The sequence below is a fragment of the Sapajus apella genome, unplaced genomic scaffold (genome assembly GCF_009761245.1).
Source record: "Sapajus apella isolate SASKATOON/1434 unplaced genomic scaffold, GSC_monkey_1.0 scaffold75, whole genome shotgun sequence".
Lineage (NCBI taxonomy): Eukaryota > Metazoa > Chordata > Mammalia > Primates > Cebidae > Sapajus > Sapajus apella.
The window spans coordinates 4,781,465-4,798,099 of NW_022437015.1; the positions used below are offsets into that span (position 1 = coordinate 4,781,465).

At 36.8% G+C, this 16,635-nt stretch overlaps 1 protein-coding gene and 2 pseudogenes across 6 annotated transcripts in view; 2 read left to right on the forward strand and 1 right to left on the reverse strand.

Annotated features, from left to right (window-relative positions):
• Positions 1 to 16,635, forward strand: part of ATP7A (ATPase copper transporting alpha) — a 154,963-nt gene that overhangs the window by 52,761 nt on the left and 85,567 nt on the right. For all 6 annotated transcript variants that reach the window (XM_032251352.1, XM_032251349.1, XM_032251350.1 and 3 more), the window contains one exon: positions 14,176 to 14,315. In XM_032251352.1, coding sequence (XP_032107243.1) covers positions 14,196 to 14,315 — 120 coding nt within the window. In that variant the 5' untranslated portion in view covers positions 14,176 to 14,195. The remainder of the gene's footprint in view (positions 1 to 14,175; positions 14,316 to 16,635) is intronic.
• On the reverse strand, positions 2,013 to 2,808 carry LOC116532258 (annotated as a pseudogene).
• Positions 11,276 to 12,274, forward strand: LOC116532309 (annotated as a pseudogene).

Genomic DNA, 16,635 nt, shown 5'->3' on the forward strand with positions numbered 1-16,635 from the left:
AGACAGTTATTACACTGTGATGCATTAGAGTTTATTTAATTAATATCCTATTGTAGAAAATTCAGATTGTTTCAATTTTTGTTCTGTTTTAAGCCACATAGTAATGGACACGTGAGCAATATACTAGGGGGAATAGGTATCTTAGCTGTTTTAATTATTTAATTTTAATTTTTAAGTTGCTATAAACATTTGTGTGCAGTTTTGGTATAGACATGTTTTCAACTCTTTTGCGTCAGTACCAAGGAGTGCAATTGCTAGATTGTATAGTAAATTATATTTAGTTTTATAAGTAACTGCCCAATTGTCTTCCAAAGTGGCTATACTATTTTGCATTTCAACCAGCATTAAATGAGAGTTCCTATTGCCCCACATCCTCTTCAGCATTTGGCATTGTCAGCGTCTGGATTTTGGCCATTCTGCTAATAATAGGTATGTGGTAATGTCTCATCATTGTTTTAATTTGCATTTCTCTGATGACATATGATGTGGGGCATCTTTTCATATGCTTGTATATTATCTGTATATCTTCTTTGGTGAGGTGTCTGTAAAGATCCTTAGCCCATACCATCAGGTTGTTTTCTTAGCACAAGACTTTTTAATAATTAAAACTTTTAAAGACACTTTAATGTCTGGCTGGGTAATTAGCATTTAGCATCATTATTTTTTAGTAATGACATTTATAAAATTAATGGGATACTTGAAATGTTTGGCTAAACTAAGTTGTCCTTTTCAGCTTCACCAAACTTTTATTTATTTATTTTTTGTAGTTTATTCTTAACAAGTTACAACAAATATAAAATAAGTGTTTTTTCTTATTAAGAACTTATTTTATATTTGTAGCTGGGATTACAGGCATGTGCCACTGTGCTCAGCTAATTTTTGTGTTTTTTGTGGAGACACAGTTTCACTATGTTTCCTAGGCTGGTCTCGAACTCCTGGGCTCAAGCGATCTACCCACCTCGACCTTCCAAATTGCTGAGATTACCCATGAGAGCCACCATGTCTAGCCTGTTTTTTCAACTTATTCTACATAAGTGGTTAAATACTGACAGTTATTTTAGTTTTCATAATCACTTAATGTTTTTGCATTTGTAGGTTTTGGCACTATTTTGTCTTAGAAGTAAAATTGTAAGATGGATTTTTCCCTATGAAAGAAGCAATAACATTAAAGGCAGTTCTTGATTTAGACATAGATTGTGTCTGACAAGTTAAATCAGGTGATTTAAAAATAATTTTTTTTTCTTTTTAATATTTTTATATTCGGGGGTATATGTGGTTGTTTGTTTTATGGGTGTTACATATGTAATCAAGTGATTGTTTTGATGAGGGAGAAAAGGCATTTCAGTCCCCAAATCGTCTTCATAGACTCTAAGATTCCTGCACCAAGACCATATTTAACACATAACATTGTTGAAAAGTAGCTGACTCAGTTGCAATTTCAAATAGTTGCATTCTATTTCCCCCTACCTTCCTGAGATAATGATAGCTGCCTTGCAAGAAAAGTTTCAGACACACACTAAAAACATGTTTCTACCTTTTATCTATTATTGACATGGCAGCAGTTGCTCAGCCCCTGTTGGAAATGCACATAGATACATTAGGCATATTTCTCACTTTTGGGGAACCTGTCTTTACCTGTATTTATTGCAGGGTATCAGTATTTTTCAAGCATTCTCTCCACACCACTCTCATCTTTGGCTGGTTTTACTTTATGCCTTTTGCAAATATTGCTCTGTTAAGTTAATCTTTTGAGGTTATTGTTAGCTTTGGGCTCCAGCCTGAATTGGCTATATGAACATAGATAAGTCTCAGCTTTAGCTTCCTTAATTTTAAAAGGAAGTTATGATCCTATTTATGTAGCAGGATTGTTGTGAGATTCATGCAGTGCAATAACAATCTGAAGTATCTATATTGTTATCACAGGACAACTTATTTGTAGTGTAGAGATGCTATGACTAGCCTAGGAGTCACAAAAATGGCCAGTGAAGTACATTGCCTTTTTTTTTGTCCTAAATTGTTTATTAGGTATGAATTTTACAAACTTTACTTATATTAGCGGTAACAGTGGAGCTGGAGAGTGTTGCACCTTCTCCAAGCTGCCCGGCAAGAACCACCAATAGTGTAGTGGAACTTATGGCCCTTTCCAAGGCCACGGCTCTTTTGGCCTGCAGATGTCAGCCCACGCATCCCCGTGTGCTTGTAGACTGGTTTGGTGATCCATTGGGTGTCAGGATTTCTTCTGATAGCTTTATGGAATGGATCAATGAGAATAACCTCAAAAAATTTGTATGTGGAATCTTCACCAACCCAATGAGAATTCAGGACTCTTAGAGCCCAACAGTGGTATCCAGCTCGCTCCTCTGCAACTGACTGAAGGCTCTGAGCAAACTTTAGCTGGTTAACACCGTGATGGACAGGCTTGCCTTAAGTTGCACTCTTAGGAACTGGGCGTTTTGGCCCACCATGGCGAACATGAATCCTATGTATAACGGTAACCTTGCTTGGCCTTGTAGCCCAGTTGGTGTGCTTTGTCAGGCTAGGTGGGGTGGGGAGTCCTATGGAGAGCAGAGAGCTGGCAGTACTGCCAGCAGCAGACCCTCAGAAGAAAGCACATGACATCAGACTGCTTCTTTCTCCATAGCTCCTGGATGTACTTGTATGCACCCATCTTGGCTTACCTGATGGCTGCCGCCAGAAGGAAAGGTGTACATTGCCTTTTAATTTGAATGTTCTGTTCTTTTTTGACCTTATTAATGTGTAAGTGTTGCTACCTAATCTTTTAGGAATGGTCAAATGAAAAAAACTGTTTTATTTTATTTTATTTCCCAAGACAGAGTCTCACTCTGTCACCCAGGCTGGAGTGCAGTGGTGTGATTTCAGCTCACTGCAAGCTCCACCTCCTGGGTTCAAGCGGTTCTCCTATCTCAGCCTCCTGAGTAGCAGGGATTACAGGTGTGTGCCACCATGCCCAGCTGATTTTTGTGTTTTTAGTAGAGAAGGGTTTCACCATGTTGGCTTGGGTGGTCTCAAACTCATGAACTCGTGACCCGCCCACCTCATCCTGTCAAAGTGCTGGGATTACAGATGTGAGCCACCACATCCAGCAAGCACTGTTATTTTTAAAAACATACACCTGTCTACTCCAGCTGTTTCATCTGGAATCTTAGTCCTCTGTTTATATAATGTTGGTTGTTTGATGAAAGAAATTAGACACTCAGTATTTTGGAAACAGGTTAAGTATTAAGATTAATTTTCATTTTAAAGGTTTATACAGTTTAGAAAAAGGAGATGCATTATATAAAATAATGGAGAAGCTAATGCTTTCCTCTTTTGTTTTCATTTTAGAGGTGGTAGTGATTTTAAATACAAGCAAATGAGGAGGAAAAAATTAATTGATCTGCAAATGTTATAGATACCTTGAAGGCCACTAGTTGAATGTTTGCATAGCTAGAAATCATCTATTTATTTAATAAAATAGGCATGTTTCATAGCCTTGGTATAAATAAAATGGGTTATCTGGGCTGTTTATTTATGTGTGTGGTGGAACATATATATCATTGGTTTTACTTATTGAATTATTTCAGTTTCAGTAACTTTTCTCTTAATTTCTGAATACTTCCTATATATTTTTTCTTTTTCATTTCCCATTAAAATAAGCTAGCTTTATGAGATGAAATAATTTAGGCCTACAAAGAGTATAGGGAGTCCTATAGCATACCTATATATTCACTACCCAGCCTAAGAAGTTAAACATGAAATATATAGTTGCATTTCCCTTTTGTGCTCCTCTCCAGTCATTCCTCTCTCCACCTCAATCTCTTGAATTTGAAGTTTATCATGTCTGTGCACATTTTTATATTTTTACTATCACAACTATATATGTGTGCATACAAAAACAATATATAACATTGTTTTATGTTTTTAAACCTTTTTATCCTTTTTTTGGACATAATGTCAACATTTTATTTCATTTTTTATTCATGAATATTGTTTTATTTTATCTTGCATATTTTTAAAATGTATTAGGTGGTATCAAACTATCACAAGTATTCATATTTATGGGGTACAGTTTGATGTTTTGAAACATCTACATGTTGTACAATGATCAAATCATGGTATTTGACATATCTATCACCTCATACATTTATCCTTTCTTCGTGATGAGAACATTCAAAAGCCTCTCATCTAGCTATTTTGTAATGTACAATACCTTACTGTTAACCATCCGCACCCTACTGTGCAATAAAAACACCAGAACTTATCCCTTCTATCTAAATGTGACTTAGTACCCATTTACCAATTTCTTTCCCTCCTTCCCTCTCCAGTCTCTGTAACCACTGTTCTACTCTTTGACATCAACTTTTTTTCTTTTTTAAATTCCACATGAGCAAGATCATGTGGTATTTGTCTTTCTGTGTCTGGCTTATTTCACTTATGATGTCTTTCAGTTCCATTCATGTTTTTACAGATGGCAGAATTTTATTCTTTTTTATGGCTGAATAGTATTACATGTATATATATATACATCACATTTTGTTTATCCATTTATCCATTGTTGGACATGGATTGATTCTGTATTTTGGTTATTGTAAATAGTGCTGCAATAAACATGTTGATGCAGTTAATCTCTTCAACATACTAATTTCATTTCCTTTCAATAAATAGTAGTGGGATTGCTGGATCATATGGTAGTTCAATTTTTACTCTTTTGAGGAATCACTATACTGTTTCTCATAGAGGCTATACTAAATTTACAATCCCACCAACTGTGTATAAGTGTTTCCTTTTCTCCATATCATCACCACCCCCTTTTCTTTTGTTATTTTGATAATAATCATTCTAATTGGAGTGAGTCAATATCTCCTTGTGGTTTTCATTTGCATTTTTCTGGTGGTCAGTGGTACAGATTGGATCTGTGTCCTGGCCAAATCTCATGTGGAAATGTAATCCCCAGTGTTGGAGGTAGAGCCTAGTGGGAAGCGTTTGGAACACGGGGGCATATCCCTCATGAATGGCTTTGCATCATCCCCTTGGTAATGAGTGAGTTCACATGAGATCTGGTTGTTTAAAAGTGTGTGCCACCTCCTGTTCTCTCTCTCTTGCTCCCACATTACCTTCCATCATGAACAAAAACTTCCTGAGGCTTCACTGGAAGCTGAGCACATACCGACACCATGCTTATGCAGCTTGCAGAACTGTGAATCAATAAAACCTCTTTTCTTTATTAGTTATCCAGTCTCAGGTATTTCTTTCTTCTTCTTCTTCTTCTTTTTTTTTTTTTTTTTAATTGACACAGGGTCTTGCTCTTTCACCTAGGCTGGAGTGCAGTGGCCTGATCACAGCTCAATGCAGCCTTGACCTCCTGGGCTTAAGTGATCCTCCCACCTCAGCCTCCCAGGTAGCCGGGAATACAGGTGTGTGCCAACAAACCTGGCTAATTTTTGTATATTTTGTAGAGACTGGGTTTTGCCATGTTGCTCAGGCTTGTCTCCAACTCCAGAGGGCTCAAGCATTCTGCCTGCTTTAGCATCCCAAAGTGATGAGATTATAGGTGTGAGCCACTGTGTCTGGCCAGGTATTTCTTTATAGCAATACAAGAACGGCCTAACACAGTGATGTTGAGTGTTTTTTCATGTGCTTGTTGGCTATTTGTATGTCTTCTTTTGAGAAATGTCTACTAAAGTCTCTTGCCTATTTTTTAGTCGGGTTACTTTGTTGTCATTAAGTTCTTTACATATTCTGGATATTAACCCCTTGATAAATGTATAGTTTGTAAATATTTTCTTCCATTCTGTAGATTGTCTCTTCACTTTGTTAATTGTTTCCTTTGCTGTGCAAAAGCTTTTGAGTTTTATGTAATCTCATTTGTCTACTTTTGCTTTTGTTGTCTGTGCTTTTGTGGTCCATTCAAAAATTCCTTGCTAAGCCCAATGTTGTAAAGCATTTCCTGTGTGTTTTCTTCTTGTAGTTTCATAGTTTCTGATTTTATATTTAAGCATTCAATCCATTTTGAGTAGATTTTTGTATATAGCGAGAGGTAGGGGTCCAGTCTCATTCTTCTGCATGTGGCTATTCAATTTTCTCAGCACCATTTATTGAAGAGAGCTGTATGTGTTTGATATGGTTTGGATGTTTGTCCCTTCCAAATCTCATGTTGAAATGTGATTCCCAGTGTTGGAGATGGGACTTGTGGGAGGCGATTGGATCATGGGGGAAGATGGTTTGGCATCATCTCCTTGGTGTTAAGTGAGATCTGGTGGGTTTTCTTTCGCTGTCTCTTACAGGAAGGAGAAATCTGGCTTAAAATATTCTGGGAGCTCCCCCTTTTCTCTCTTGCTTATTCTCTCACCATGTGACATGCTGGAGTCCCTTTGCCTCTGCCATAATTGTAAGCTTCCTGAGACTCTCACATGAAGCAGATGCCAGCACCATGTTTTTGTACAGCCTGTATAACCATGATCCCAAATAAATTCTCTTTTTTGAATTGCCCAGTCTCAGATATTTCCTTATAGCAATGCAAAAATGGACTAACAGTGTTCTTAGCACTTTTTTTTGAAAATCAGATGGTTGCAGGTACATGAATTTATTTTAGGGCTCTATTCTGTTCCATTGTCTGTATACCTGTTTTTATATGAATACTATGCTGTTTTGATTACTATAGCCTTGTAGCATATTTTGAAGTCAGGTAGTGTGATGCCTCCAGCTTTTTTCTTTTTGCTTCATATTGCTTTGGCCTTTTGGGACTTTTATCATTCCATATGAATTTTAGGGTAGTTTTTTCCTATGTGAAGACTCTCATTGATATTTTTGTAGGGATTGCATTAAATCTGTAGATCACTTTGGGTAGTATGGCCATTTTAACAATATTCTTCCAATCCATGAACATGGGTTAGCTTTTCATTTGTTTGTGTTTTCTTCAATTTCTTTCATCAATGATTTATAATTATTTATTTATTTATTTACTTACTTACTTACTTATTTTGAGACAGAGTCTCACTCTGTTACCCAGGCTGGAGTGCAATGGCAGGATCTCAGCTCATTGCAACCTCTGCCACCCAGGTTCAGGTGATTCTCCTGCCTCACTCTCCCACGTAGCTGGGATTTCAGGCTTGCACCACCATGCCCAGCTAATTTTGTATTTTTAGTAGAGATGGGGTTTCACCATGTTGTCCAGGCTGGTCTCGAACTACTGACCTCAGGCGATCTGCTTGCCTTGGCCTCCCAAAGCACTGGAATTACAGGCATGAGCCACCTCACCCGGCCAGTGTTTTATAGCTTTTAGTGTAGAGTCCTTTCGCCTCCTTAGTTAAGTTTATTCCTAAGTATCTTTTTTTTTTTTAAATAGCAATTGTGAATGGAATTGTTTTTTGATTTTTTTTCAGGTGGTTTGCTATTAGCATATAGAAACACTACTGATTTTATTAAGTTGACTTTGTATCCTGTGACTTTACCGAATTCATTTTTTAGTTCTGTTTTTTAGTAGATTCCTTAGGGTTTTCTGTATGTAAGATCATGCCACCTGCAAACAGGGACAATATGACGTCCTTCTGAAACTTTTTTTCCTCAACAATGTTTATGGGATGTTTCCTTGTTGTTACTCCTAGCTCTACCTCAGGGTTTCTCAGTCTCAGTGCTATTGACATTTGGGGCCAGATAATTCTGTTGTGAGGGGCTTTCTTGTCCATTACAGGGTAATTGGCAATATCCATGGTCTCTATCCACTAGATGCCAGTAGTAATCCGTTGCTGCACTCTGAGTTGTGACAACCATAAGTGTCTCCAGACATTGTGAAATGTCCTGTTGGTAGTGACATCACCCCTTCTCTCAGTGAGAATTGCAATTGTAGTTCATTCATTTTAACTTCTATATCATGTTTCATTATAAATATACTACAACCAATTTTTTAATTTTCTTGTTGATGGACATCTAGATTATTTCCAAAGTTTTAACTATTAGCAACACTATTGCAATGAGCATTTTTGTTCTTCTTTCCTTGTGTACATGTGTGAGACTTTGTCTATGGTAGTATGCTTAGGAGAGAAAATGTTGAGTTTTAGTATATGCATATTCAGCTATCAAAAGGCAGTCTCCATAATTGTACTAATTTACACTCTAACCAATGGAGCAAGAGAGATCCTGTTTCTCCACATTCTCACCAACACTTGGTATTGTCAGATTTTGAGATTTTTATCTACCTGGTGGAGATGCATTATATTCATTGTGGTTTTAATTTGAATTTCCTTGATTACCACAAGGATGACAAATTATGCAGATAGAGTTGTATCCAAAAAAGAATTAAGGCTGGGCACGGTGGCTCACACCTGTAACCTCTACACTTTGGGAGGCTGAGGTGGGTGGATCACTTGAGGTCAGGAGTTCAAGACCAGCCTGGCCAACATGGTGAAACCCCATGTCTACTAAAAATACAAAAATTAGCCGGGCATGGTGGCATGTGCTTTTCGTCCCAGCTACTCAGGAGGCTGAGGCAGGAGAATCACTTGAACCTGGGAGGCGGAGGTTGCAGTGAGCTGAGATTGCGTCACTGCATTCCAGGCTGGGCAATAGAGTGAGACTCCATCTCAAGAAAACAAAACAAAACAAATCAAATTAAAAAATTAAATCTTACTGCACGATAATTTATTGAGAATACAGGAGCCTTTCCCAAATTATAAGTACTAATTATTTTAGGGAAATTTTAGAATGATGTTTGAGTTTCTGTGACCAGCTTTAGGAAGTATTTTTGACCAACAGAATGGGAAAAAATTTTTGCAATCTACCCATCTGACAAAGGGCTAATAACCAGAATCTACAAAGAACTTAAACAAATTTAGAATAAAAAAACAAACAACCCCATCAAAAAGTGGGCAAAAGATTTGAACAGACACTTCTCAAAAGAAAACAAACATACAGCCAATAAACGTGAAAAAAAGCTTATCATCACTGGTCATTAGAGAAATGCAAATCAAAACCACATTGAGATACCATCTCATGCCAGTTAGAATGGCAGTCATTAAAAAATCAGGAGACAACGTATGCTAGAGAGGATGTGGAGAAATAGGAACTATTTTTTACACTGTTGGTGGGAGTGTAAATTAGTTCAACCATTGTGGAAGACAGTGTGGCAATTCCTCAAGGATCTAGAAATAGAAATACCATTTGGCCCAGCAATCCCATTACTGGGTATATACCCAAAGGATTATAAAACATTCAATTATAAAGACACATACACATGTATGTTTATTGTGGCACTGTTTACAATAGCAAAGACTTGGGACCAACCCAGATGCCCATCAATGATAGACTGGATAAAGAAAATGTGGCACATATACACCAAGAAATACTATGCAGCCATAAAAAAGGATGCATTCATGTACTTTGCAGTGACATAGATGAAGCTGGAAACCATAATTCTCAGTAAACTGACACAAGAACAGAAAGCCAAGCACCACATGTTCTCACTCATAAGTGGATGTTGAACAGTGAGAACACATGGACTCAGGGAGGGGAACATCACACACTGGGGCCTGTTGGGGGGTGGGAGGGCTAGGGGAGGGATAGCAACAGGTGGGGGATTGGGTAGAGATAACATTAGGAGAAATGCCTGATGTAGATGACAGGCATGGATGCAGCAAATCACCATGGTATGTGTATACCTGTGTAACAAACCTGCACGATTTGTACATGCACCCCAGAACTTATAATTTAAAAAAAAGTGGTTTTGAACAATCAGTCTTCATATGTGCCATGTTTTGTACTCAATTTCTGTAGTTTCTGTTTCCAAACCAGAGATGATCATCTAGTCATAATATTGTTCTTCCTCTTAGAAAATGATATTACTGACGGTGATTACCATCTGTGCTTAGGGAGTGGCTCAAAATACATTAATAACTTGAAATTATTTCTCTCAGTGTTGTTGGATGCTCTTGTTCTCAGAGTCACTCATCACTAATAGCTGCATGCCAAATTTGTCTCTTTGATACTGTGGTTTCCTGGAAGCCTACATTTTTTTCCGTACCATATGAAACTGTTTATGATCTTACTCTGTTTTCTGAGTCATTTTGCTAAATGAAATGGCATGTTACAAAAGATATTCCTGGTTTTGTACCTACCTTTAAGACATTTAAAATGAAAAAGATGGACATAACATATGTAACAAAGTCAATTAGAGTTGTGTGTACATGTAGTAGAGTAGTGAGAGTGAGATGGAATTCCTCAGATTTTGTGTGTAAAGTCCAATTTAAGTAGAGTTTTGAAAAAAACAATGCAGGTGAATTATGAAAGCAGAAGGAAACGTATATTCAAAGTTGATATTACTTAAGATGTAGTGGGAAAAGTGGCTTTATTAATGTAATTTTTATTTGTGTTCGCACATTGTGGACTCCTCAGTACCTACTCCCTGGGTGAATTGTCCAGTGCCTCTCTGCCTAATTGGTCTCTATCAGTTCCTCAGTAAGCCTGAGAGATAGCCCAGTACTTTGGTCTGGAACATACCCCATAATAAAACTATATTTCAATCTTAAATTCTTAAACAGATAAACTAGTCTTCATCTACCAAAGGTGTTCTATTCTAAAAGTTTGTTGCCAATTCTGTTTGTTGAATTTGATGCTTTTCCCATAAAACAATGTGGTCAACTTTGGTGATCTTGCTAGATCAGCCCTCAAAAGCCCCATTTGACCCATAGCCAAGTGCTACAAGAAGAAGAAGGAAGAGTGTCCCTTTTTAGGCTCAGGATCATCCTTAGATAACATTTTGACAGGATCTGTTTGTTTTAGACATTCTTCTACTTCCATTTTTATTACCCTTGTATTGTTTCCCACTGACCCCTCCTGGGTCCCTAATACCTTCATGCTTGCCTTAGGTACTCCATCTTGGACTCTCCACCTGAACTCATCCTATTTGTCCTTTACTCCCAAATCTGCCTTTCCTGTCCAATCTGGGCTTTTGTTCTCTTGTAGTAACATACCTTATGTAGATATTAAGAGGTAAAATTCCTAGTATCAACCCCCTAATTATCAAAAAAGAGTTTATATTTTAAAAAGAAGATACACTGGATGTTAAGACAACTGACCTTCAAAAAGTCACTTCATGGGGGAAAAGAGATATTGAAGGAGCTATTCTAGATTAAATGAAATAAAAGAGACATAATAACCAAATGTAATATGTGAACCTTGTGAGAGTCTTGAATAGTTAAATTGGACTTCTTCAGACTAGAAAACTTATATACAAAAGGACACTATCAAGAGAATGGAGGCTTTGGGCAAAAGCAGCTGAAAGATGGTTTGGCTGCTCTGGTCAGATTCTTCCATCCCAGTGAGACTGGAAAATAGGGTCTGCAGGCAGGAACATAATAAAGCTGATTCACACTTCAGCTATGACAGGGAATATCCCTTCCATAGAGCATAGGCCAAGTAAATGACTTTGTAACTTTACTTCATCCTCCCCTTTTACTTAGAGTGTACTCTAAGTAGAGGGCATTTAAACTCATAACAACTCTGTAAGAGGGCCTTTTCAGCCCCTGTGCTCAGGTCCACTCCCACACTGTGGAGTGTACCTTCATTTCCAATAAATCCTTTCATTCCTTCCTTGCTTTGTGTGTTTTGTCCAGTTGTTTAAAATGCGAAGAACCTGGACACCCTCCACCGTTAACACCAGCCTTTCCCTGTGGCTGACCCTGAGGAGTTAGGAGTTTCTTCATAGCCCTTCTTCCTCTCTCTTCTCCCTCATCTTTAGACCCCTTTTCAGCATCTTCCCTGGGCATTGCTGTGAGTTTAGGCTGGCCAGTTTTAAGCAGGAGCAGTGGCCGAACAGTAGACCTGCTGGAAGAAGTGGAGTTGCAGATCTGAGACACAGCATTTTCATTAACCAAACTTCTTGAAGCCACATCTACAGTATCAGCTCAAGTGGAAGAGCTTGCCGTCAAATGTACAGAAAATGCACGTTTCCTAAAACATGACAGGACCTTTTGAAAGAAGGCTGTGATTCTTGGCAACCTGACAATTGATTTATATGCTTAGTTGTTTGATACTGACTGTGTAATAATTCATACTTCCTCATATGTGATCATTTCACATGTGCCACATAGATAGGATAATTTCTAGCAGTTATCTATATCCTCAGAATGAAATTTTACTTGGTTCTCTTGACTTTTGTAAAAGCAGAATACTGATGCTATTTTTGATGTTGACCAGTACTTGTTTATTCTTACTTGCTGCCCTTCAAACTTTCTTATTTATGTATTTGTGTATTTATTTATTTATTTTTATTTTTTGAGACGGAGTGTCACTCTTGTTGTCCAGGCTGGAGTGCAATGGCGTGATCTTGGCTCACTGCAACCTCTACCTCCTGGGTTCTAGCAATTATCCTGCCTCAGCCTCCCTAGTAGCTGGGATTACAGGCACCTGCCACCACACCCAGCTAATTTTTTTTTGTATTTTTAGTAGAGATGGGGTTTCACTATGTTGGCCAGGTTGGTCTTGAACTCCTGACCTCAGGTGATCCACCTGCCTCAGCTTCCCAAAGTGCTGAGATTACAGGTGTGAGCCACCATGTCCGGCTGCCCTTCAAACTTTCATAGAATCCTTTATGAAATTTAATTTTATCAGTAGATAGTTAATATTAATTGTGCCACGGTGCTACCAGTAGCAAATTAGGTAGACCATTATTTGTTGTGCAACAAGATGCCAAGCATGGTAGAGTTTCAAGTTGAGCTTCATCTTGTGGACCAAGGGAGGTAACTTTAAGGTTGCCAAAGGTAGTTCCAACTCCATTAAGCTAAGTTCTCTAGAGCAAATGGTTGTCTTATTTACTTCAATACTCCTGCACCTAAAACAGTGTCACACAGCACTCACTAAATGTTTATTGAATAAAAGAGGTGACTAACATAATAAAAAGGTATTTTTCTTCCTATATTTAGCACAAAGACTAAAGTTGTGTCTCTAAAAAAATGTACGAATTGGGCCTTTGTTGACTTGAAGAAAAATGTTATCTTTTTCACAGAGATTTGAACTTTGATAATAGCTTTTAAAAATGTGATAAATATTTTTGTCCTCCTATGATTTTTTTTTTAAAAGTCTTTATTTCAGAAAATGAAAGACTGTCTAGAAAACAATTTTTTTTCCTATTTCTATGATTACTGCTTTTACAGTTAAATTTTTTTGTTTTTGGTATTTTTATATGTTCGATTGCTGTCTTCAAAGTGCCTTATCAGATTTATGGCTCTGTACTATGACTTTGGGAGCTTTACAAGTTATTTACATAATTCTAAGTTACTTTGCTTCCAATACATCAAATTTAAATAATGTGATTGTTTTTATATTATTTGACCTTAGTGACAATGTCCTATTTTGCTTGTTTTGTATCTTATGTTGCTTTTTGCTGGTTTGTGTTAATGTGTCAGTGATCAAGCCAACTAATTCTCTAGCATATGTAACTTATGGATGTCTTTGATATGACATCTTAATTTGTAGATATGGAGATGTGTATAGCATGATATTCTGAAGCTCCACAATGGTGCAATGAAAGGCCACGGACGGGCAAAGAGTAGTTTTGTTTAGCATATTAAGTCTAGTTAAATTTGAGCAAAGACTTGGAGACAAAGAAGTTAGCCAAGAAGTTATCTGGCAGAAGAAAGTCCCAAAGCAAGAGAATAGCTAAAACAAAGGCTTTGAGGTAGGAGTCATCCTTGCATAAGGAACAGTCAGGAGGCCAGTATTACTGGCACAGAGAGGGGTTTGGTGAGTGGTAGAAGAGGAGGCCAGGTAAATTTGTGGGGGACGGGCTTGACAAATCATGTTAGACCTTGTTGGCCATTATAAGGCTTTGGGGCATTTTTGGTTAGTTCTGAATTTCTACTTGCAAATGTTAAATGAGATTATTTATGGGAAACCTTAGTAATCAGGAAAGCACTCTATGAAGTCTAGTTACTTGTATTAAAGTATTGAAATTTTTATTTTTAGTTAGCGTAGCCAAAGAAACATTTTTTTTTACTTCATCAAAGGTGATGAGAATTTTTTTTCTAAGCAAGAAGAATGTTTACCATACTTTATTACTAGCATATTCTAATTTTTTAAATATGATACTTGAGAAACTAGCATATTTTTAATTGGGGAGGTGGAGAAAGGTTGAGGAAAGATTATTTGCATGGCTGAAATTAATGAGTTTATTGTTTCTAGCAGGAATGTAAAGAAGAAACAAAATGGATCCAAATATGGGTATGAATTCTGTTACCATTTCTGTTGAGGGTATGACTTGCAATTCCTGTGTTTGGACCATTGAGCAGCACATTGGAAAAGTGAATGGTGTGCATCACATTAAAGTAAGTTACTTTTTGGAAACTGAAGTCAAATGCCATTGAAGAGAATTCTACTAGGAAATTACTTCTAACACTGAGATAGAAGCAGACACGCTGATACATTTGGGAACAAAAACCACTGTACTTATCTTGAAGCTAAATAAGTTTTCTCTGACCCATTAATTCCTCTTATAATATAAAGAAAAAAGATATATTTTCAATTTAAAAACACCTGAACATGGAATCTTGATATTGTGGTTGTATATTTATAGATTTATATTTTATAAGTATATGAGTATTTATATACTGTTTATTACTCTGAATCTCATACTAAGCTAAAATGCATGTTCTCAGATGATGAGTTGGGGTTTTCTTTTTCTTTTATAACTTGGTGATTAATTTGCAATTAAAAATTGAAGGGAAAATGTCTAGAGAATTACTAGTGTACTTTTGTTTTTATTTTTAATTTTTTTTCGGACAAGGTCTTGCTCTGTCACCCAGGCTGGAGTGCAGTGACAAAGTTACAGCTCACTGCAGCCTAGATTTCCTGGGCTCAAGCAATCATCCCATCTCAGCCACCCAAGTACCTAGGACCACAGGCATGCACCACCATGCCAGCTAATTTTTTAACTTATTTTTTTTAGAGATGGGGGGTCTCACTATGTTGCCCAGCCTCCTTTCAAACTCCTGGACTCAAGCGATCCTCCCACCTGGGCCTCCCAGAGTGCTGGGATTATAGGTGTGAGCCACCATGCCCAGCCCAAATTACTAGTACACCTTATATGGTATACCTAAGGAAGACTCTATTATTATTATTATTTTTTCAGACTCTTGGGCTTTGAGTTGAAGACTCTATTGTTTAACATTCCTTGAGCATCAGCAGCATTCTAGATATACTGTGGTTAAAGATGTAGTTCAGATTATAAAAAAGCCTTCTGAAGACTGCATGAAGTACCTGTGTTTATCATAAGAAACTTCATGTGTATATAGCAGAGATTGGAAAATGATGGTCTGCAGGCCAAATCCAGTTTGTCAACTGCTTTCGTATGGCTCATAAGCTAAGAATGCCTTTTATATTTTTACACGGTTGAAAAAATCAAAAGAATAATACTTAGGAACATATGAAAAGCATATGAAATTTAAATTTTTGTCTCTGTAAGTCAAGTTTTAGTAATGTAAAGTTTTATTAGAGCACAGCCACACTCATTCATTTATGTATTGTGTATGACCCTTTTTTTTCACTACACAAACAGTTGAATAGTTGTGGCAGAGCCCATATGTGGTGTCCTCATTGGTAAGTGATATACTGCCAAATAATTTACCACAGTGGCATGACCATTTTATCTTCTCACCAGCAATGTTTGTGTTCCACTTTGAAATTGTTCCATTTTCTCCACATTCTCTCCAACACTTCGTATTGTCAGCCTTTTAAATTAAAGACATTCTAATGGTTATGTAATATTATGTCATTGGGTTTTTGTTTTCTTGTTATTGAATTTTGATTATATATCCTTAATATAAAGTCTTCTATCAGATAGGTGTTTTACAAATACATTTTTCCAGTCTGTGGCTTGTTTTTTCAGTCTTTTAAAAGTTCTTTTGTAGAGCAGAAGTTTTTATTTTTGATGAATTCATTTATCCACTTTTTTCCTTTTATGCCTTATGCTTTTGGTATCATATCTAAGAAACCATGGCCTAACTCAAGGTCACAAAGATTTTTCTCCTGTGTCTTTTCTAAAACCTTTATAATTTTAGGTTTTACATTTAGGTCTATGAGCCATTTTGAATTAACTTGTATACATTGTTAGGTACTGGTTGAAGTTAATTTTTTTTCAGATATGGATGTCCATTTTTCCTAGCAGCATTTGTTAAACAGTCTATTCTCACTCCATTGAATTGCCTTCGGACTTTTGCTGAAAATCAATTGACTATATATTTATATTGGTTTATTTCTCTCTGCCCTATTCTGTTCCATTGATCTATATGCCTGTCCTTTGGCCAATATCACACAGTTTTGATTATTGTAGCTTTATAGTAAGTGTTAAAATCAGATACTGTGATTTCTTAACTCTTTCTTCTTTTTCAAAATTATTTTGGCTATCCTAGTTGCTTTTCTTTTCCATATAAATTTTAGAATCAGTTTATAAGTTTCTACAAAAATATCTGCTGGGATTTTCATTGAGATTGTGTTGATTCTGCCGATCCATTTGGACAGAATTAACATCTTAACCATATTGAGTTTTCTAATCTATGCACATAGTATATCTCCATTTATGTAGGTATTCTCTGATTTCTTTTATCAGGGATCTGTAGTTTTCAGCATGCAGTTTCTGTATATATTTTG